Below are 22,783 nucleotides of genomic sequence, written 5' to 3'. Positions count from 1 at the left end.
GTACTGCTAGTTCTGGTGTGGGAAGGAAACGAGGATGCGAATGAATTGTCCCAGAGCAACCTGGACACCTACTCCTGGGTTCTCCTTATTGCCGTGGTCTTCCCATTCTCACTGCCTACCAACCCCACTGTGCCTGATGATAGATGACCTTTACCCAAGGAGCTTGCACTCCCTTCTGCTGCTGCCTGGGTGGGAGAGGCAGGCCTTGTGCTTGGGGCGCAGAATCCCAGTGTGTGAATCTTAATGCCAACAATCTCCTCCCTGTAATGTCATTCTGCAACCTGCTGCGTTGGTTATATTACCAGGGAGGGAGACCAAGTGCAGTCTACACTAACTCAAGCATGTGCCACTGTGTGTTTGCTTCTCACAGCAGCTGCCTTAAACCCAAGCCCCTTTTCCCCCATTCTTAAGGTAGAATGCAGGCCCTGGAGTTGTGGGAGTTCCATTCCTGCTGCTAGTATTGGACAGGCTTGGCATGCTCTTGCTGCTAAGGGTCCTGAGGCTGTGCTGTTGCTGAATCATGTTATTTTGGTTAAGTTCATTCAGATGTGAAGCCCGAAGAGCCTGCTGCCACAGGGAAGGAAGACGCCTCTCCTATTAATGTGGGAATGCTAAATGGAGGGCACCGGATTGACTACGTGCTGCAAGAGAAGCCTATCGAGAGTTTTAATGAATATTTATTTGCACTACAAGGCCATCTCTGCTACTGGTGAGCATCTCCTTAGCCTACTCTTTTCAAACTCTCCCTCTGGTCCCTGGCACCTTCATACTCTTGTAATGTGCATCTTTAAAGCTGGCATGGTGAAAGCAAGTAGATTCCAGTCACTTAAAAGGCAAACAGGTTATGTATGATTCTTGCCTATAGTAGCCCATGCCTCCGCAATGAAGGGGTTGCCGTGTGCTCTCTGTAAGAATGTTAATTACCCTGTGGGTGTCGGTGTAGTTCTAACACACTCTTCTCTTCCAGGGAGTCCGAAGATACCGTTCTCTTGATTCTGAAAGAGATCTACCAAACACAGGGCATTACATTAGATCAGCCTCTACAATGAAGTCAGATGACCAACTGCACTGTTCTGGCGACATGATGTAAGTTACCATGTCTTTCTGAGACACCTCACGGTGAAACTGACAGCTGTTGACATGCTTACTGTGAAATAACTTCTTGCTTCATTTGGGAATGGGTGTTAAGGACGTAGCTGTCTCACCTAGGAGCATTCCATTTTATAGCACTGTGCCTTAGATAAGTCCAATGGTACTGTCTGTCAGGTTATGAATGTTCCCAAGGGCTGCAACTAAAACTGAAGAAACTTTTAAAATCTAACTCCTTAGCATTCATGCTCTTCACTGTGCTTGGGTAGTGAGAAAGCTGAGTAACTTGTGCTTTAATGGAGTCATTCAGCTGAGAGGCCCAGGGATTCTCCCATGTGTTCAATCTCACTGGGTCTGGTCAGTGTCAATTTCATAGCTTAAAGCCAGAAGGTCCCACCTCCTCCAAATCACAGCTCAGAGCATTTCATTCAGTGATTCCTGCATTAAGACCCATAACTTGTGGCGAAGCTAGAGGATGTCTTTATAAAAAGATACAAGCTTGGTTGAAAGACTTCAAGTGATGGAGGCTCTATCACCTTCTTTGGGAAGCTGTTCCAGTCCATGAACCCTCACTCTTTAAAAAAATAAATAAATGGGCCTTCTGTTTAGAATTTGTCCAGCTTTTACTCCCAGCCAATGGATCTGGTTATGCTTACTCTGCTAGCTTAAAGAGCCCTCTAGTATCCACTGTCTCCTCCCCAGGAAGGTACTTGTGACTTGATCACAGTCTACCTCTTAACCTTTTCTTTGATTAAACTACATTGACTGCTCTTATTGCAAGATGTTTTCCAGTCATTGAATCATTCGTAGAGCTCTTCTCTGAACACTCCCAATTTTTCAACATCTTTTTTTAAAGTGTGGACACCATGGCTAGAAAGAATATCCAGTAATGGTCTCACCAGTGCCATACAGAGAGAAAATCATTTCCCTAGGAATAGACCCCAAGGTGTTAAGAGAATGAATCTGGACTTTTTCTCTGCCCAATCGTGCTCTTTCCTCAGCCTCTAGAACTTCATTATTTACTCAGGAAGGTGTTTAAGTGAACTTAGTACTGGATGAACACTACTGGAAACACAAATCCTGTGTTAGAACCCTGACTAGGCTGGCATAGCTAATGGCACTTGGGGTGATGAGACTCGTGTGCATTAGGAAATGGCCTGAGGTGTGCTACTGGCTTACATGGGGGTGATCTCACCTGCATGGAAAATCCCCTTGTGCATTGAGGCTTTAATACTGCATAAACCCTGTTTCCTTGTAAGCTGTGTGCCCTTTCCTGTTGCTTCCCTAGATGCACACCAAGTGACTACTCACCTGGAAAGCCCGGAGTTTCCTCTGCCTTCCTATCCTCTGCTGCTACTGTATCCTGCATGCTGCTTCCCACGTACCTGCTGCTGCCTGGTGCACTGGGAGATTTTTCTCATTTTTTGGGGGGAAATCAAGGCAAAACACTCTTCTCCTAAAATACCCACTATGGACTTGTCCCTGTACCCATTGACACACCCATGGGATCGTTCACTCCAACACCATTCCCCTTGGTGTCCACCCACAGCGTGGTCTCACTGTATTAGGGAAAAAAGTGTTTGCTATATAATCAGGTGGGCATTGGTCTCCTAAGCTCCTTGCTTTATACCAGCTGAAGTCATGACAGGTGTTTGCACCGGATCATGAAGATGTCTGGTTGCTGCTTATTTACTATTAACAGAACTAACTCAAGGCTTAGGAATAAACCCAAGTATGGCTTCACGTCAGAGTTCAGGCTGCCTAGCCCATTGCAGTATATTTCTAACACAGACCCAGAGCCCTGGGCTACTTGAGGCTGGCACATCAATGAAGGGATGAAGCCTGAACCAGCCTGGATTCTAGCTCTAATTCCATTCTCCTTCACAGGCAAAACCCCTCTGCCGTAGGAGTGGGATCTGTCCAAGGACGAGGGGCTTAAGCCCTCTAACTGTAGTGTGAGAAGCTGTGCAATAACTGCAGCAAGGGGCTGAGGACAGACCAACTCCATGTCCAGTTCCTTAGCAAAGCATTCACTCTGGATTCAGTCAAGACCTCATTAGGAGAAAAAATAGCTGCACTCAAGCGTGGATGAATAGCTGTGGTAGTAGAGGCTTTCAGTGCGATTCATGGGCCAAACGCTCTCCTTCACCACACCCATTCCACACTGCTGAGTTCAAAGTGGCTACATTGGTACAACTGAGGGGAGCATCTGGCACCATCAACCAACCTCTACTATGTAAACAGGTGCTGTGACACTAGATCCACGTTCACAAAATGTGCATGACCCTACCGGTGAACCTATAGCAACCTTTTGTACACAGCCATGGCTTATGCTGTATTAACCAGGAGCTGCTGAACGATTGCTGTTAGAAGCACTGTAAGGGTAACTTATGGGGCAGAGATACTAAAATGATAAATCTCTTGTAACCAAAGATGTACAGGGTAAACAACGGACTAAACTAAGCCCTTAGCGTGTGGATTCCCTTGAGCAAGGGAGAGCAAATGCTGTGAGCGTGTGTGATAGTGTCTCTGGGCTGGGGTCTGGAAGTGGCCACTCCCACGTTCCCCCTCCTGCTGTACAGTGCAATAGGCCTTTTCCCAGTGCAATGAGCTTGTTTGTTTTTCTTCTGTGTATTATTTGCACTATTTAAATGCATTTTGTATTCCCCAACCCTGCCCCCTCCAAAAGAACTAAGAGAAGCTGTATTCACATCTGACTGTGGGCAGTGATGTTCTGCACAGCTAAGCTCCTGGATTCCTATCACATCTCCTGGAGGTATGTAAGAAGGAACTGTTTGTAACAGGACACACAGTCATGACCAGCTCTTCAAGTTATGCACTTTGGGTAAAAAATTTAAATGCATTTAAAATTATTTAATGTCTTTTTCCAGTCAATACAAAAGTAAATCTATGGTTGCAGTGGTTGTGTTTGTGTGAGGGAGAGTTTGGGGGGGGGAGGCGGGGAGGGAGTGGAATGTGAGAACTTATTATTTTGGGATCTAACTTCATGGCAAACTAAAGCTGTTGTCAAAGTTCCCAAGAGGAGCCCTTGGCATTTTACAAAAGGCCACTGCAGTGGACAAGCATTACAGGAGAAAACAGAAGTAGCACCAACTAGAAGCACCTTTGTTCATAGGCAGGGAGAGCTGCTTATAAAATGAGTGTATTGCTGTAAGAATAAGAGTTTTTCAGCAAAGCCCATGATTCAGCCTCTTGTTCGCATCTTGCTTCTGTGCTTGGGAGAAGAGAACATGAAACAAAGGAAATGCCCAATTCTAAAAGTGGCAGAGCTCACCTTGTTATTGTCCTTCAGCTTTGTATGAAACAGCCTCAACACTGCCTGCTCACCTCCAGCCAGCAAAACAGGTGCTTTTGAAGGTTATCTTAAAGAAATTACTGCTACTTTCTTTTATGGTTAGATTTGGGAGAGCTGTAACCCTCAACAGTAGAACAAACCAAACCCTGTGACAGAATACACTTGCTTTACCAGTCCCCCTTTCAACAACTGTGAAGACAAATGTCATTTGCTACTGACTGTCATCTCTCATTGTTATTAGTGTACACTGAGGAGGGAGGAAACAAACCTTGCCTAGAATTGCTAATAATGGACAGACAAAACTGACCTACTTTATATAAAATGAGCCAGCTATGTAAAGACAGATGATGTTCTTTAGTGCCAAAAAGTAATAGAACTTGTTTCACTAAATTTACACCAGCTTTTTATTTGACATTTAAAAACCCAGTAAATGACATGATTCAGGTATTATGCTGCTTTTCCTCCCCCCAAAACCACAACAAGGCTGAGCCCTTGCGTACTCTGAACTATTTTAGGTGTGATTAACAGCCTGCTCCCCTCCCTCCTGCAGGCTGGCGTACAGTCACTTACACAGCTTCCTCCAGGGCTGGCCTGAAAGAGGGGAGTGTCTCGCAAACGAGAATGGTACAAGCACAGGCCTGCTGAGCAGGACCACTTACTGCATGGTCAGGGGAGCAATTCCTATTCATATATCAGCCCCATCCTCCTTTGGGTTACTCAGTTACTTCACCAAGTAGGCAGTAAGCGATGGTCCCAAAGCCTGTACCCTTCCCCACCCTGTGGGCTGAAGAGCGGAAGGAATGATTAACCAGGGGCCAGTCCCAGCAAAGTGGATCCCATCATTATATTTCCACGTGGAAGCTGGAGCTGGCCAGCTTTTGCTCCCGTGCTGGTGGTAGTTTCGATTTACACTGCAATGGTTTATGGCACTCTGCGTCAGTCAGGGAAGGGTAATGCTGCCTGTAGCATAGGTATGCAAATGTGAAACCAATCGCTGAGCCAACCAACACATCTGTGGGGTGGAAACAAAAGGGTTATTCACCCCCAGCTCGCTGCACTGTCTCACTGAACCCCAAGGAGCTATGCTCAGACACCACAATAGGCAACGTGGGGCCTGGCAAATCCACTGCTGTTCAGAGCTCTTACTGGGCCCAGGCAACAATCCCCGAAGCCACTTTCCCATTCATAAGTACCCGTCCCATGGCACAGCTCCAGGCACTACACACTGTGAGTACGATGCCTGCCCTCCTCAAGCCTGCTCATGGTGCTGCAGTTAGAGCTGCCACTTAATCTTCAGCTCTAGTGCTGAGCAGAACACACATTTCACAATGAGCTCTCTGCCTCCACTACTTACAGCCCAAAGAGTATGAGAGATCACGACCCTGGAAATGACTTTTTTTTTCACCAACATTCCCTTGTCCCACTTAGAGCCCTGAACATCAGTGCCCCATGCTACCTATCCAGGGTCTTCTATGGTGCCCATCACCATGGTCACTGAGCATGCTCCAATTACTTAACCCTGTTCCCACAGGACACAGCCCCTGCTCTCCTCTCCCCCGGGCCAGCATGCTCACCTTGCCAGTGGTGCTTGTAATCGCAGGTGCGGGACAGAGCGATGAGGAGAGCGCAGAGCAGTGGTGATAAGAAGGCACAGAGTCGCCAGGATTTTCCACGCCCGCCAGGGGTGAAGCAGTGCAGCTTTCCTGCCAGGTAGAAGGCAGAGAAGGCAAGACCAGCAAAGGCAACTGGGCAAAAGGGGGAAATTCACGTCACTTAAGAACCAAAGCCCCAGCAGACACACAAACCCCAGCTCAAGGGCCATCTGTTGCCAGGAGTGATTTAAGAGTATAAAGGCCCCCTCTGAGCTTGTCCTGAAAGGACTCTAGGCAAAAAGCAGGGACAGGGAGCCTGGGCTGGGGAGGTAGTACTGATACCTGGCACTCGGGAGCTCTGCAAACAGCAGTGAGCTTCGTGCATCGCCATTTTACAGAGGGAAAAGTGAGGCCTGGCAAGAAGTCAATGAACATGCCCCAGGCCACGTGGCAAGGCAGTGGCGAAGTTGATCCCACCTCCCAGGCACCTGCTCACCCTTGTTTGGTTCTCCCATGATGCACTGCAAAGAGGAAACAAACGCTTACAAGAGGAATGTCCACTCGGGAAGCTCTTGCGTCCCTCAGTCACCACGTCCAGGTCACCGGTGCACACCAGCTTGGCGTTTGCCCGTCCATCTGGAAAGCAGCGGTAGAAGAAATCTGGCCGTGGCCTAATGGGCAGAGAAGCAAAGCATGTGACCCTGCACCATGCAGAGGAGGAGACACTTAGCTGCTGGCATGGTTTGACTGGATGCTCCCCAGCTCAGGCTAAAGCATCAGAGGGCATCCTTGCCCACCTGCTCCAGAATCCCCCCAGCACAGCACAGCCCTCTAAGGAGCCTTCAAAACACCCACCCTGTCCACACAGCACCCAAACCCACGGGTCCATTCCAGGAACCACACAGAGTTCTGAAAAGGGTCCTGGGGAAGGAAGGGGCTTGGGGTAGAGAATGGGGTATGGAGTCCTTCACCCCCAGGTGGCTGGCAGCTCTGGAAGCGAGAGCGCCTGACTATAACAGATGGTCATTGCCCTCCAACAGCTACTCAGCAGCCTGGGTGGTGCTGGTGGGGGTCCCAATCCCAGGCCCTGAGACTGACCAGTAGCCACACCTCAACTGGCAGAGGAGTGAATGTGCTACAGTGACTCAATTCCCCACGGAGCCTGGTAGAGACCCTCCAAGAATAGGCTAGTGCACTGGTGAGAGCATGCAGGGAAAGCTCACCTTGCCACTGCTGCTTTGTGGAGAGACACTGCCATTCCCCAAGGCCATCGGGCCTGTCCCCACACTAAATTCACTGAGGGTGGGTGGTTAAGAGAATGCCCCCTGCCTGTCCCCGCACTCCCCCCAAAAGGGTCTGGGAAAATATAGCCCGTCTCAGGCAGCGCACTGCTGACTGCCACATAAAAGACTGCCTGGGTCTGCGGGCGCAGGGGTTGGCGATGAATGGACTTTCTTACCTTCCCACGACTAGCTTCACAGCATTTGTGAAGACCCCGTTCAGGGCAAGAGCAAGGCTGGCAGCTGGAAGAGAGCAAAGAGCCCATGTCAGCACCAAATGCACGTTAAAATTTAACCAGCCCACACCCGCAGCAGTGGTTGGAGAAACTTTGCAGGTGGAGTCGGCCAAGCACCTGATCAGTAGCCTCTATCAGAGGGATGCTTCAGCTGGTGCTGATGCTGCACTGGCCTAGGTCTCTGAGTTGACTTGAGAGGTGGCACTTTCATCTTACATGACACCTGGCACACGGGCAGCAGGGAAGAACGTCCCTTGCCCAGCAACACTGAACATTCCCTGCAGGTGTTTGCCTTAAGGTTGAAGGGAAGGACTGGACTCTGAGTCAGGCAAGAGGGGACCATGGTCTGGGAGGGGTTAAGCCCACAGAGTTTTTTTTTAAGAACAATGGGTGAAATCCTGGCCCCATAGAAGCCAAAGTTTTGCTACTGACTTCAGTGGAGCCAGGATGTTGCCCAGTAAGTGAAAGGCACACAGTGGGAGACAATCCAGCGAATAGGCCCCAAGCAGGAGGAAGTTCCCAATTCCCATGTTGCACCCTGGCCAACATGCTGTGTGTGACCAGCAATGGATTCAAGAGACCCCTCCTCCCCTCAGGCCCACTCTCCATCACACGGAGGTTCCTGAGCTGTAACAAGGAGATGCTCCCACCCTAGGCTGTGACATTAGCCACAGCTCTAAAGAACCACTGCATGAGTACAATGATGCTCCCTGTATCCCACGTGCTGGGTGCTGATCTACCCATTGGGCCATTACTGCTGCTACAAGGAAGAACTTGTTTGCCCTAAGGATGCCCTCAGTTCAGCGTAATGTTGTCGGTGTGACTGTCAGGATGGGAGGTGGGGGGGGGGGGAAGGGAAGCTCACCCAAAAAGGCCTCCTGCGTGTCTCTGCGGTCAACTTTCATGAGGAATTTTGCCAGAAGGATGAACGTCAAGGGACACAAAAACGAAATTAACTGCAACAACACAAGACAGCACAGTAACAACATTGCACGTTTGTTCCTGGAGCTCCCTCGGCTTCCCAACCAAAAATCAATGCATGAGCTGTTAAAGGAGGCTAAAAACCTTCACCCCTAAACCAAAGAGTACTCCCCCCTTCACTCTTTACAAACCGAAAGCTGATCCCAGCTATTAGTGTCGGTAGCTAATACTGAATAAGCGTAGGTACCAGTAGCATGGCTTCCTCTCTGTTGTCTGCCATCCAGCTCTCACTAATGCCCTAACCTGCAGGGGTCAAAGTCCATCAATAGGGAGCTCTCCAGATACAAGGACAACAAAGGTAAAGAAGAACAGCAGCCAAAAATTCTCCCTGTTAAAAAGTCCATCTCCAGTCCGTGTAATATCCTTGCCCTGCTGCTGCTTCTGTTTAGGTGAGCTCTTAAGGGGGCTTATATTCATATACGTCTGTAAAATGCCAAACACCTCGTAGGAGCTGTATAAATAATCCCACTGACATAGGAGCCTGCAGCCCCAGCTTGCTTTCATACATCACTTCCGCTGTGGCGCTCCCTCGCTGCTGCTCATTCGGACGTTGCTTCCTGAGAACAGTAAGGCCCCTGAGCATGTTTCACTTTCTAGGCGCTTTGCAAATATTAACTAATTAATCCATCAGCTGTAGCATCCAAATTGTTTGCTAGGGAGAAAAACAAGAGCAGCTGTCATGAGACAGCAGTTGTTATTGCTGATATCTCAGGGACAAGGGACTCTTGGGGATTGTGTCACAACACCCAGTGATCCAGGGAATGCTCTTGTCATTTGCGGTCACTTTGGGAGTCTAACATGGCACTTGACCTAAAGGTCAACTCACCAAATCCAAATGCCATGCAAGAGTTTTCTCCTTTAGCATTTCCTACATGCTGTACCTGCCTCTTCAACAAAAAGGAACTGTAGTTCTTTGCCCCCGAAGCCACAACCAATCCAAGAACTGCAGCATCTCGCCAGGAATGCCACTTCCCCAAACCAAGGGACACAGCCCATCAACAGGGCCGGCTCCAGGCACCAGGCAACCAAGCTGGTGCTTGGGGCGGCACCTGGAGGGGGGCGGCGCGGCGCTCGGGCCGCCGGGGAGAGCGGGGCCACAGCCGGGCTCGCCGCCCTCCCCCCGGCGCTCTGGCCGCCCTCCCCCCCGGCTGCCGGGGGGGAGAGCGGCGAGCCCCTACCGGGGCTCGCCGCCCTGCGCTCTGGCCGCCGGGGGGAGAGCCGAGCCCCCGCCGGGGCTCGCCGCCCTGCCCCCGGCGCTCTGGCCGCCGGGGGGGGGGGGAGAGCCGAGCCCCCGCCGGGGCTCGCCGCCCTCCCCCCCGGCGCCCTGCCCCCGGCCGCCCGAGGGAGAGCGCGGGGCCCGCCGCCCTGCCCCCCCCCCCGCGCCCTGCCCTCGGCGGGAGAGCGGAGGCCCCGCCGGGGCTCGCCGCCCCCCGCGCTCCGCCCCCCGCCCCCCCCCCCCGCGGCCGGAGGCTTTTTTGCCTGGGGCGGCAAAAAAGCCAGAGCCGGCCCTGCCCATCAACGAAACACTGTCTACCTGAAAGCTGGTGAGTTTACTTTGAACACATTTGTTTAATCTCACGTCCTACCCCTGCACTGGGGTCCAGTTTTTGCGGTTTTATAATCACATTTTCCTATTTTAAATGTTTTTTCTCCCCCGTTGCTATGTGAAACCCCACACAAACAGCAGGGGGAGCTGTGTCTGGGCAGCACTGTACCTGCAGTCAGCTTCACTATAGGAACCACAAGTACTCCTGTTATTTTTGCGGATACAGACTAACACGGCTGCTACTCTGAAAACTATAGGAACTGATACCGAATTAAAATTCTCTCTTCCAGTTATAATGATCGTAAGTGCTACCTGCAGATGTAGTAGGTAAACAGTTTTCAGAGAGGAGCCTGGTTTTTTCTGAGGGCGTCCCTATAATCCTCTCTGTCACACTTCCATTCTTCTTGAGCTTCATTCAGGTTCTGAGTCATCACAGCACTTAAGCATGTGCTTAACTCTAATCACAAGCTAAAGTGCTTTGCTGGATCAGCACCTCACCCAGTAACCACTCATCCAATCGATCATCACTTCTCCCGCTCTTCCCATCTCATCTTTCCCCCGCCTCCTCTTTCTCTAGGGAGCTACATTCCCTTTTCTTTGGCTTGCTTGTATAGTTATATCTCCTACCTCACATCCAATAAAAACTTTTAAATCACCAAAAATTTGGCCCAAAAGGTGAGGTTTTGTTAAAATCAATTTCTTATAAAACGTAGACCAACAGAAACAATTTCACATTTAATACAATAAAATTCCACTGAAAACAGTGGATTTGAAGCAATATTCCCTGGCAGCGTGTGAAATGCAAAGCTCTGTAGCACTGACAACCTGACAGTAAAAGTGACGGTGAACGAACATGAAACTGATTTCCAGTGTCCAAGCTCAAATGCAAAAAGTGACCTCAGAGCATCAGTAAGGACCGGTAAGTCAGATTTTAAAAATTCTTTCATTTCTAATCATCTAAAATATCATTAGTATTGTAAATTAAGAAGAGTGTTTGTTTCCATGATTTTTTAGCTGATAGCTATTATTTAAAGAAAAAAACTAAAGAGTGTAGTGACCTGGGCGAATACTTACAAACATGAGCTTGGTGGGTACATGGTCCGCTTCTATGTATGGGTTTTTATAAAGCCACATCTCTTCAGGCTGTATGACACGTTGAAATGGAGGCAGAAGTTCCATGATCCTAGAGAAAAAACAAGAGTTTGGAAAGATGCATGCTAGTGCCGGGATTTGGGTAGTTCTAAGGAGATGGTCAGTTGAGTGACTCCTACTTACTCTCTCACACAATACAAGAACAAGGAGACACTAATGAAATTAAAAGGCAACAAAGGCTGAAACTGATGAAACACTTTGCACGCACCTATTGCCACAAGGCATTGTTAGAAACACTCAAATCACCCTGCCAGCACATTGATTCTGTTTCATTACCAGAGGATCCAAGAGGTTGGTCGAATTCAAAAAGGCACTAGCTATTTACATGACTAATATGAATTCCATTCTCATATATACTAGCTACGATTAAAATATATATGAGATAAAACCATATGCTTCAGGGCACAAGCCAACCACTGACTGCTTGGGGCTAGGAGAAAACTTTCCCAATTAGCAGGTTATTGTATGATTGTCCATGACGCATCTGTTACAGGATACAGTCAGAGGCTGGGTACTGAAATAGATGGGTCATTGGTATTCTCAGATATGTCCAATCCTATCTTCCTAACTCCCTAATGAGTAGTCAGGTTGCATCTTGGGCTTGTCTACATGAGAAAGCTACACTGGTTCAAGGGATAAATTTAAACCAATATAGTTAAACCAATGCAAAAAGCTGTGTGGACACTGATTCTGGTTTAAGAGTGGCTTATCTCACAGGAATTGCCAGACTGGATCAGACCCAAGGGTGAGGTCCCTCTAGTCCTGTACCATATCTGTAACAGTGGCCATCACCAGATGCCTCAGAGGAAGGTCCAAGAACTCTGAAGTAGGTAAATGTGGGATACTCCACGGTCAGCCTTAGGGCTCCTTTTGATCTCTCGTAGTTAGAGATTGGCTTAAACCCTGAAGCACGAGGTTTAATATCCTGTTTAGCATTAATTATTACTCTGGATATTCTTTTTATCCATATAACTATCCAGTCCCTTTTTGACTCTTGCAAAGTTTTTGGTCTCAGTGACATCCCATGGCAATGAGTCCCACAGCTCAATTAGCATTTCAGTCAGTTTATCAGGTATAGATGTAAGGCATACCGGTCTGTAATTCCCAGGATCCAGAGCCATTCTTAAATATAGCCACATTTGTTACCTTCCAATCTCTACTTTACTCAACAGGTTTAAACTAAAGTGTCATGCACCAGTTTAACAGTATCAATTTAAGAACCACTTTAAGTTAAACGGGCAACTTTCCTACACAGTCAAGGCCTCTATCTCCATGAAGGGAACCTCCTCTGTTTTGGAAGTGACCTGAAAGAGGAAACATCACAGCCAAGTCAGCCACATACCTCTGTGCTGAATCCCTCCAGGCTGGCTACACTGGGGGAGGAAATGGGGCATTCCACACCAGTACAGGTTTAACCTAACCTCTAAAAAATAAAAGCAGGTTCTCTGAAGCTGCCATCCAGTTCCCTGGTTCTGGGGTGTCACAGATACCACTAGGGCTGTCTGACTCCAGAGCTTCCCATCATGAAGTCATAGTGCAGCCCAAGCCACCGGTGACAGTAGTTACCACTTGGCAGCCGGTAGCCCAAGTGCAATGAGTGGGTTGGCTCTCAGTCCAGTGTCCAGCTGGCACAGAAGGATCACATCAACAGAACCATGGGGGGGGGGGCTGTCCTGGGGGATCCCCATGTGTGCTAAGGTGGGGGGTTCCCCCACCCTGTCCCTAACGGGGGTGTTTCCCAGGGGGATCCCCATGTGCGCTATATGTGGGGGGGGGGCTGCCCCGGGGTCCCCATGTGCGCTAAAGGTGGGGGGTTCCCCCGCCCTGTCCCTAACGGGGGGGGTGTTTCCCAGGGGATCCCCAGTTGCGCTATATGGGGGTGGGGGCCGCCCCGGCGATCCCCGCCTGCTCCGGGGGGTTCCCCGGCCGTATCCCAGACCGGGTGCGGGTGCTTCCCAAGGGGAACCCCCGCCTGCGCGACGTGCCCCCCCGGCCGGACCCCACTCACAGGAAGGCCCCTACGAGCAGGCCCCGCGCGCCCACTTCGGCCACCAGCCGCGGACCCTCCATGGCCCAGGCGGGGAGCGCGGCCCGGCAGCTCCCTGCAGCTAGACGCGCTGGGGCCGGTGGCTCCTCCCCGCCCGGGCCCGGCCACGTGGCTGCAGCCGGAGCCCCCCGAGCCCGCCCTCTGCCGTGAGCCGTCGGCTGCTGCGGCCCCGCTACGGGAAAACCCGGACACCCGCCAAACGTTACACAAACCCCATCACCGAGCAACCCAACCACTACGGCCACCCAGCTAACCCGCAACCCCTCCTCCCCCCGGGAAAAACACTGGTGCAATGCAGGTAACGCCCATGCGTTTCCAGGGGGTAGTAAAGAGGTTGGACCTGAACTGTCACAACCGCTTGGCCATTCTGCCCCTAGGAGCTTTTCCTAACACCTATGCACTAGATAGTTAGAATGTCTTTCAAAATAAAATCACAGGGGGGAGAATTCATGTTTTACTTTTTAAACATGTGGGAGTAGAAGGAATTCACCAAATAATCCCTTTTACAAATGAAGCGAGATTTAAAGATACACCCAAGGGGAATTGGCAAAGATCATAGAGCAAGCAGTAAACCAAGGGTTTAAAAACAAAAGATTTAATAAGGAAGCATATTCTGAACGTCAGCCTCGGGGCTGTGTTACCTTTTTGTGCTGAAATCTCTGAGATTAAGCTGCCTCCTCTAAGGTGTCTGTAAAATGTCCAGTACACTTTGGGTGCTATATAAATAAGACCAACAGGAAACATTTAAACCACTTGCTACAAAGTTAAAGATTACCAAACAAAAACCCCTTCCTACTGAACCAGTCCTTCTTTTAGACATACAGAAAAAGCACCTGCTACAAATAATGAGCAACACTAGAATTCACAGTGGTACTGCATTAGTCTCTTCGGTCCGCCGCTACTTCTACAATCCCATATGAAGCACAGTTACTAGTATAAATGTCAACTGACAATATTTTATAAAGGACAATCAATATGTAAGTTCACAACCCAGTTGCACATAAATTTAGAAAAGCACAAACATTAAATTACACTAAAGATCTAAGAAATAGATGCTAGATTAATGCTCCAGTTCAACTGGGATGACAGCACCAGAGAACGAGTATGAAAGAATCAGGCCTGACTTATTTTTCAAAGCAACTGACTCTGTTGACTCTAGAGGCTTTGAAATATAAATGTAAAAGCGGTTTCTTCTGGTTGTACAAAGTTCCTTTTGATGTGCTTTGTAAAACAGAGCTGCAGAATGCTTCCCATAGATTCCAGGCCTTCCCTCTGTGATCATCCATGTTAAAGAGGCTCTATTATAAATATATAGCGGCTCTCTCTACAGAGATTTTCAAATAGACCACATTTGTAACTTTTTTATTCTCAGTTGAATTCACACGAGTGTCAATAAATATTTTACATTATATCTGTTTATTGGTCACTTTGCTTGCTGTGTGTTTTTGTTGCAGCTAGATAGTTCAGAGGTATCTATGTTCTCTGTCCATAGATTGAAAGTTACAATATGAAAAAATTCACATTCTTAATTGGAACATTCAGAACAATTTATTGAAGTCAACCTCAAGCAAAATTTTAAATCAGTGGAATGTCATTAAAAACCTTTCCAAATTAATCCTCACAGAAGCAAAAACACATCTGAATTCCAAAGTATTTGTAAAATAAAAAAGGCAACATCTCAGTAAATATAATGTACAAAAATTATATGATCCTACCATCACAACATTCAGTAAGAAGCTAAAATATTACAGGCAATTCTAAATACACTATAACTAGTTGACAATAAGCTATCTATATACAGGTTAACCAAGCTTTACAGGTTTCACACTATGCAAGAGAACATAGGCCAAACAACAACCCCCCTCCCCAATATTGTATATCTCAAAGTCTATGCGGCAACATCAAGTCATAATACAGTAATGCCCCAGTGGAACATCCCCAGGGAAAATTAACACTACTTTGTTAGTGTCAAGAGCTTCTAGCCAAGTTCTAGAAACTCTTAAGATATTGACTTTAGTGAATATTGATGCTTTGCTATTAAAGACTCAAGTGATTTAGTTAAAATAACATTTCACAGAATCTACAAAGTTTGTTACAGATAAACAAAGTCTACAGAAATAACGACTCTACAAAGGTCATTGTTACAGATAAAGATTACATGGAAATGAAAACAGAATCTGTAGGTATCTGTGTTTGTTGTGCAATATCACTTGTGTAGGTACAAATGGGTTAAATTTTAATAGCAACCCCAAATATGCACATACCCTTATACAAAAAGGACAATTATTACTAGCCAGTTGTAATAGTTATTGTATCGTCTTGGTTTTCAGTGGCAACGATTAGTTTGCTTATAAATGAAAAAATATGACACTAGAAATGAGATACGGATCAATATTAATTAATAGGAAGCAAATGTATTTCATCCAGTCTGTTTGTAAATCAAAAGTGAACAAGAATTCCTTAAAAACGTCCAGTGCTAGGCTATGGGACAAATGTTTGGGAGATGATCAAACATATAGCCATAGTTGCTTTTCAAGCTAGAAGAGACATCATTAAAAATGGTGTCTCTCTCACTCTTGTGCACAAATGCAATCAGTACCACATGACAAACAGTGAATGCATGGCTTTGGCAAATTCATATCTATTGTCCCTTTTTGTTTTTATATTGTCCTATACGAAGTACAGACAGTTTCAGTTTTATAATCCTCCCACCCTCACTAGGGTAAAAGTACCTGAGTTTGCCACTCAGGAGTAGAATAGAATAAGAAACAAGCATTTTTTTCTTTTTCTGAATGACATCTTGAATACATCCAGAATTTCAGGAGTGTATCATAAGTGCAAATGTCTTTTGCTATACAAAAATAAGTGGTGTGGGGTGAGGGAGTTGATACAATATTATAAAGTAAAGGACATCAAAAAGTCAAAAAGTTGCTGGTGTCTCATGCAATACACTTCTCATTAAGAGCATACATAAGTCTGAGACATCTGCTTTGAAAAATCTCTCCATTTTGCCTTGAATACACTGTACACTGGGAGTGGAAAGTAATTTTTAATTCAAGTTAAGGGGGGAGGTAAAGAGACTTTTGATGTCGCATACAAAAATGTTATCTATGTATAAATAAAATAGCTGTAAAAATAATGAACTGCAGAGCTTCAAGTACATTAAACCCTGAATTCAATGAGGCAGAGGTTTCAATGTTAAAGTGACTACTTCGTACCAGCGGCAGACATTCTCATTCCCCTACCCCACCTCCCTAACCCAACCCAGATAACTTTTTTTTGTAAAGTTCAGTATATACATATTTTACGTCTAGACGTTCACTTTCTATTATGTCTAGTAAGTGTGTCTGTCTGATTCCACCTGCAAACTAAGATATAACAAGTTTTTAGTGGAAAGGCCAAACAAAACATTCTAACCCTCTCACTCCATGTTAGACTCTCTAAGCCTCTGGTGGTAAATGTAGTGAAGATAAATTCATCCAGAAAAAGTTGCCCTTACAATTAGTTGTCCTGAGCTGCCAACGCCTTCCACTCTTACGTCCTACTGACATGACGACAAGCCAATTTTACAGACTATCGGAAAACTGCAGTAATTAATCCTTACACCATTAAGGCATGGTCCACAGAACCTCTGATCTGAACTAAGATGCATACTCTATAATAAAAGGGGTCCAGTAAAGTAAACCAGAAACATCTGTGCAGGGCAGCTCAGGTATTGCATTACTGTGTAGCCAGCATAATAATAATAATATCTAGAGTCAGGTGTTTGCTGAAAGTTTGACCCTATTTTAAAACTTAACAGACAAAAAAATCCAAATGAGGGGGGAAAACAATGTGATTAGCACCTCCTTCACTTAAGAAAGGGCTGCCAGATTATTATATACAGTTAATTAGAGCACTTTATTTTCCAGCCAGGAAGTAACAACCAACCACAGCATTCTCTTCTTTGCAGCAAATTGTAGGACTCTGGACTAAAACTTCCAAACAAACAAACAAAAAATGCCTCTCTAGCATTCTTCCTACAGCTCAATTCAGAGACACTGAAAGTTGAATTCAACAGCCCAAAATACACAGAAATACTGATAAATCAAAATGTCAATATTTACGGTAACAAATTTATAGCAACAAATTTCTGCTTTACTACAAAAGTTACGTTATTCCTCCATTCACTTTAAATAATGTTACAAAAACATGGTTAAAATTTGTTTTCAGCATATTCTGTGTTCTGCATACAAAACCATCACCTAAATAAAGATAATCCCCAGTTGTCACCAATTTATTTCAACCCAATGGTCTCTTATTTCACACTAAAAAGCTTTCTGATGCTTTGGAAATTCTCCCTCTGTCGCAGTTAGAAAACCAATTCAAGTTTTATATTCATAATTATACACATTTAAAAGCTATCCTTGTCTTCACACCACTCATGTCTCAACCCAGCTGTTGGCTGCTTTCAGTTATAGTTTTCTTATGTAAAGGATTAGATAAGAGAGGACAATCAGCAAGAACTTTGAAACAGAAGATATAAAGTGACATGGCAGAGGAGTGACAACTGACTGCATGACCCTTGCAGCATTATATGATTTGCTAAACTTTCAGAGTACCTTCATATACTTAGTTACGCCCAACATGCTGATATGTCATAGAATATATTTTGATAATTTCACATGGCATTAATATTTTTAAACTGCTGTCAGCTCATTGACATCTCAAATGCTTAAGGCATTTTGACATAGCCATTCCTCCCCAGTCAATGACAACACAGTGTTGACATACTATAGAAGAAAGCACACGGGAACACTTCATCATACAATATTTTAAAAGTTCAGCACTTTCTGGCTTACCATATCCTAAATCATCTGAACAACAGAAAACCTAACATTTTATTATGCAATGTAAACGGATCAGGTCTTATGGACACTACCAAGGAAAGAGCTGTGTTTGGAATTTTAGAAAGAAGGGTAAAAACCTTCTCCATTAAGAGCTTCTTTTTTTTTATCACAAACAAAAAAGCTAAGAAAAATAAAATCCTATTTTGTTTAATTTCTTTTTTTTTAAAAATACCAAAATATAGCACTGCTTACAAGCAAGATTAGTGTTTTAGACATTCACTTCAGTATTGGCCATAACAGGACAAGTGATCTGCATTTTCCATCAGCACTCTAAACTATAAACTGACCCAAAGATCACATGAGAGATCTATACTATGTAATAAAACAAAAAACCCCAAACAAACTGAGTTTACTGGAAAGGGATCTGTAAACTGTTCCAAGAGGAATAGCTGCCAGGTCAGTGAAGTGGCATTTCAGGTGCTTCAACGGCTGTAGTGTATTTTGTTAATTTTGCAATTGCACAAAAAAAGAAAAAAAGTACAAATCTGACACACACACACCCCCTCCCCGGATTAGAAATAATTTGAAAATGCAAAAGGAAACCTGGTACAAAGGCGAGCCATATTCCAAAGCCCCATGGTATTATTTTCCACTCCTTTATTAGTCACTTTCTCGAACTGAGATGCCACCATGTACCTGCAGGTCTATGCAGACATTTTCCCAGAGACAATGTTGAATGTTCTTCAGAATGAATAAAGAATTATCTCTCTGCCATCTGCCAGCCATGCCTTGTATTAATTCCTCCCAGGTGGGGGTGCTCCGGAACACCCAGTGTCAGAAAGTTAGTGTAAAGGTAGCTAGCAATATCAGTACACCAGCCATTGCCTACGAATTAAAGGATTACTGTTGACTATGCTAACTATACTGGGATATACACAGTACTTTGTAAGATTGAGTGCCTTAGTGTAGGCCCAATATATACCCTGTTAATTCAGGAAGTGCTTTTAAGAACTGATTTTTCACTATTGGATAAAAACCAAAGAAGATAAATTCAATTGGGAGATTTATCCCCACCCCCACAAATCTAAACACCCCTGCTCCCCAAAACTCTTTTAAAAACACATAATACACACATGGGGCTGATCCCCTATTCCTTTAACACTCAAGAACTCCCTTTGAAACCAATGGGAGTTTGGGAGGAAGGTAACAAAGGATCAGGCTCAAAGAGAATCACCATGAAACAAGCACAGATTAAATATCTGATAAATACATCGAAAAGGGCTTAATCCTGCACCCACTGAAGTCAATGACAAAGCTTGCAATGACTCCAACAAAAGCAGGATCAGGGCTTTCGCTACGAAAGGAAATGTAGTGCAATGTTCAGATGACTAAGCTGTCCATGAATCCTCTCCACCCAAAACTGCCCTCCAAATGAAGCGAGGCAGAAAAGTGACCATTGCACAATTAAGCTCTTTCTATGCTTGCTTTGTCAGCTAACACCGCTCATTTTAACAATGAGGGACTGTAATTGCTTCCCTCCCCCTTTTTGTTAAAATATCTAGTGAAATAAAAAGCACTTCAAGAAAAAAAAAAAAAAAAACTGGATAATACTCCTAATTTCCTATGTGAAAATCTTTACAACATTATTCATAATAAGTTAAGCATGATGAGATGAAATCCATCTTCTCAAAAGACCTTTAAAGATGACCAACTGGAATGAAGGCATTTCACTGTCCACTGCGCTGAAACCCACATCACTCCTCATGGTGTTATGTGAAAGCTGTTTGTAGATTGGAGAGGGTTGGTCCTCTCCCTTTTTTAATAACTAGACATACACGTTATACCAGATTGGTTTTGCTACTCAATTATTTTTTTTAGACACGCTGACTGATCAGGACCAGAATCCTCAACATCCTTTAAAATTAAATAAATAAATATGCTATGTTTTCCTTTCTACACTCAAAGAACATATTTTAACACAATATTCTTTTCAACGTCAACAGGTTTGCTTTTTTTGATCTTTTTTCCTTAAGAAAGCCAAGACATTTCTGTTTTCCAACAGTAAGAGCTGCTGAAGCACATTCAAGGGTAAGGTAAGAAAAGGACAAGAACAGACCCCCCCCCCCCCCCAAAACGGACACGACTGACTGCTTCCGCCTGCCAAGATTAGATGGTCCCTTTCCCAGTTCCAACAAGGCGGCGCTGATGAAGAAGACTGAATGTGCCATAGCGGTCTCTTCAAGTTCATCATCTATTTGCCATTTGTTGTTTGTTTGAACAAATTTATTCCTTTGCTTCTTCTCCAGGGTTCTGGGGTTGCAATTTGCATTTGATCTTGCTCCAATACTCTGGTGCCACAGGAGATTTGGGGTTATGTTCGGAGCAGCAGAGACGGCCATCCAATGCCGATGCCACTAGGGCTCCCTTCTCATGATCTTTACAGAATGAACGAGGGCAAAACTCACAGAATGAAATTGCAGGATTGCTACAGATGTCACACTGGTGCCACGGACATTCCCACTTTCCTGAAGATGAAAGAAGGGAGGGAGAGAAAAGAAAGAGACAGGAAGCTGAAGTTAGTCTTTATCTGGGATAGATATTGGAATTTGTCTTTGTCATTCCATGTAGCACAGAGGCATTCAACTCTATGCATAAAAGGAACTTCCCAAAAGCCAGTTTTTATTAAAGTTCCTGCGTCCGTCTTTCACAAGGATTGGATTGGAAGCAGTTATCGTTGACAAATTTACATTTTTGAGCCTCAGATTGACTGTAAGCAAAACATTACTGCACTGTAGAGCCAAATGTAACCAGATCCACCTGCCTTGGCATCAGAACACCCTGTGTACTTGCAAGATAGAGCATTGGCTTCTATGCACGTCTGACTTGTGAAATTCACTGTTTTCTGGATCTGAACATAGTAATAATTTGGATACACTGACTGAAATGGGTATCCTAAATCAATCTTTATAACAGAATCACACTGCACTATATTGTTAAAAACACAGAATGGCTGAGTTCCGAGTCATAAATGAGAAGGAGGCTCAGACAAGAGTGGGCTAGGGCAATGCCATATTTAAGTACACCTCTACCTCGATATAACGCTGTCCTCGGGAGCGAAAAAATCTTACTGCGTTATAGGTGAAACCGCGTTATATTGAACTTGCTTTGATCCGCCGGAGTGCGCAGCCCCGCTCTCCCACCCCGCCCCCCGAGCCACTGCTTTACCGCGTTATATCCGAATTCATGTTATATCGGGTCGCGTTATATCGAGGTAGAGGTGTACAAGCAAACAGAGACCACCACAAAAACATGCAGGCATGCATTAGCATAACCACATGCCCAACTGTCAGGTTGTAAAATTAGACTGAGCATGTCAAAAAGGAAAGTTAACAGCTTCTCCTTTCCCTCACACTGAAATCATGCTATATTCCTTTAAACTGCATTGCTGTAGAGAAAACAGGAAGCACTCTCCTTCTTCAGGACATAACGCACTGCATCCACAGCATGCCCAGACTCTTAGCCCAGAGAGTAAGAACAGCACCAAGACAGGACTCCAGATCTCTAGCATGACTGTGTCTGCCTCCACCAGGCCAGGTAAAAAACAAATTTTACTTCTTGAAGTCGTTCACCAGCGTTTTCTTGCTGATCAAATGTAATAATTTATGTCGCTAGTAAAGAAAATTTGGAGGGAAGCTTTCTGTACTTCCATATATTGCTGTCCTGAAAAGGCACATCTCAGACTGAACTCCATTCATAGCACAAAATCTTCCACTTAATTCAGTCATGGACTAATGTGAGCCTCCAGTTAATTTGATCAAGGCCTCTAGAAATAGATAGTTTAAAAACCAGGATAAAGTGTTTTTGTTTTGTTTTTAAATACAATTTGCTATTGTTGGTTATCGCTGGATAATTTGAGCCTAGGCTACAAAGAGCTGCCTTTTTAATTAATAAGGAAAAAGACAAAAAATAAGAGACCCAAAGAAAACCCACATGATTAGAAGATAAGAGATTTAGAGACACCGTTAAAATTTAAGCACTACCATGTGCTGTGCATAGCTGTTGTCATAAGCATTACCATGTGATATGAACTTGGGAGCCATATGAGACCAAGACTGACTAATTATTTCAATCAAAATAAAATAAGCAAATGTGATCCAAACAGGAGAAAGGCTCTACAATTAAATGATAGCTTTATAACTGTTTGCTGGTGATCTATGTCTCCGCACAGATCTTTCTTTAGAAATATTGCTACCCAAAGAGATTTCTCAATACAGAAGAGCATTGCAAAAGCAAACCTGTCACATTTACAGTAGGGGGACATCACAGTTTGGATTAAGCTACAACTTTATATGCAGCATGATATCCATGAAGCAAGCAAAGAATCTGGTGGCCATAGGAAAGCACTTACCAAATGGTGGTTGAGTCAGGTTAAGGCATAGGAGGTGGTATGCTTTGGGGCAGTCCTTTTTGTCACACATGACTAGTTCTCCTCCATCTCCACACTGGAAACAGTTGTCCTCATGCATCTGCTTCTGCTCTGTTTTTATTTTCCGTTTCTTCTGCTTTAGCTTGGCATTCTTTGCCTTCTCTTCATTCGCTGTTGCAAATGCCGTCTGGCCATTAAAAGTCACAGCAGTAACAATTTTAGTCAATAATAGTCACTTTAAAAAGCCACATGGCACCCCAAAAGTCAACTGTGGGTAATTATTTCTACA

General features: G+C 45.1%; 3 protein-coding genes across 3 annotated transcripts in view; 1 reads left to right on the top strand and 2 right to left on the bottom strand.

Moving 5' to 3' along the window:
• DDHD2 (DDHD domain containing 2) overlaps nucleotides 1–22,783 on the top strand; it is a 51,504-nt gene that overhangs the window by 13,183 nt on the left and 15,538 nt on the right. The window contains exons 16-17 of the mRNA XM_065399951.1: nucleotides 538–709; nucleotides 968–1,086. Of these exons, the coding sequence (XP_065256023.1) occupies nucleotides 538–709; nucleotides 968–1,049 (254 nt within the window). The 3' untranslated portion in view covers nucleotides 1,050–1,086. The remainder of the gene's footprint in view (nucleotides 1–537; nucleotides 710–967; nucleotides 1,087–22,783) is intronic.
• PLPP5 (phospholipid phosphatase 5) lies at nucleotides 4,730–11,211 on the bottom strand. The gene is made up of 6 exons (XM_065399089.1): nucleotides 11,115–11,211; nucleotides 8,379–8,469; nucleotides 7,457–7,520; nucleotides 6,544–6,668; nucleotides 5,980–6,150; nucleotides 4,730–5,417 (listed from the first exon to the last, which is right to left on the bottom strand). Exons 1-6 carry the CDS (start codon nucleotides 11,172–11,174, stop codon nucleotides 5,248–5,250), a joined length of 681 nt encoding a protein of 226 aa, XP_065255161.1. The 5' UTR covers nucleotides 11,175–11,211; the 3' UTR covers nucleotides 4,730–5,247.
• Nucleotides 20,352–22,783, bottom strand: part of NSD3 (nuclear receptor binding SET domain protein 3) — a 49,082-nt gene continuing 46,650 nt past the window's right edge. Inside the window, exons 23-24 of the mRNA XM_065399950.1 lie at nucleotides 22,477–22,681; nucleotides 20,352–20,593 (exon numbers count right to left, since the gene is read on the bottom strand). Of these exons, the coding sequence (XP_065256022.1) occupies nucleotides 20,352–20,593; nucleotides 22,477–22,681 (447 nt within the window). The remainder of the gene's footprint in view (nucleotides 20,594–22,476; nucleotides 22,682–22,783) is intronic.

Source organism: Emys orbicularis, chromosome 2 (genome assembly GCF_028017835.1).
Source record: "Emys orbicularis isolate rEmyOrb1 chromosome 2, rEmyOrb1.hap1, whole genome shotgun sequence".
Lineage (NCBI taxonomy): Eukaryota > Metazoa > Chordata > Testudines > Emydidae > Emys > Emys orbicularis.
This window is presented reverse-complemented; position numbering and strand designations above follow the sequence as displayed.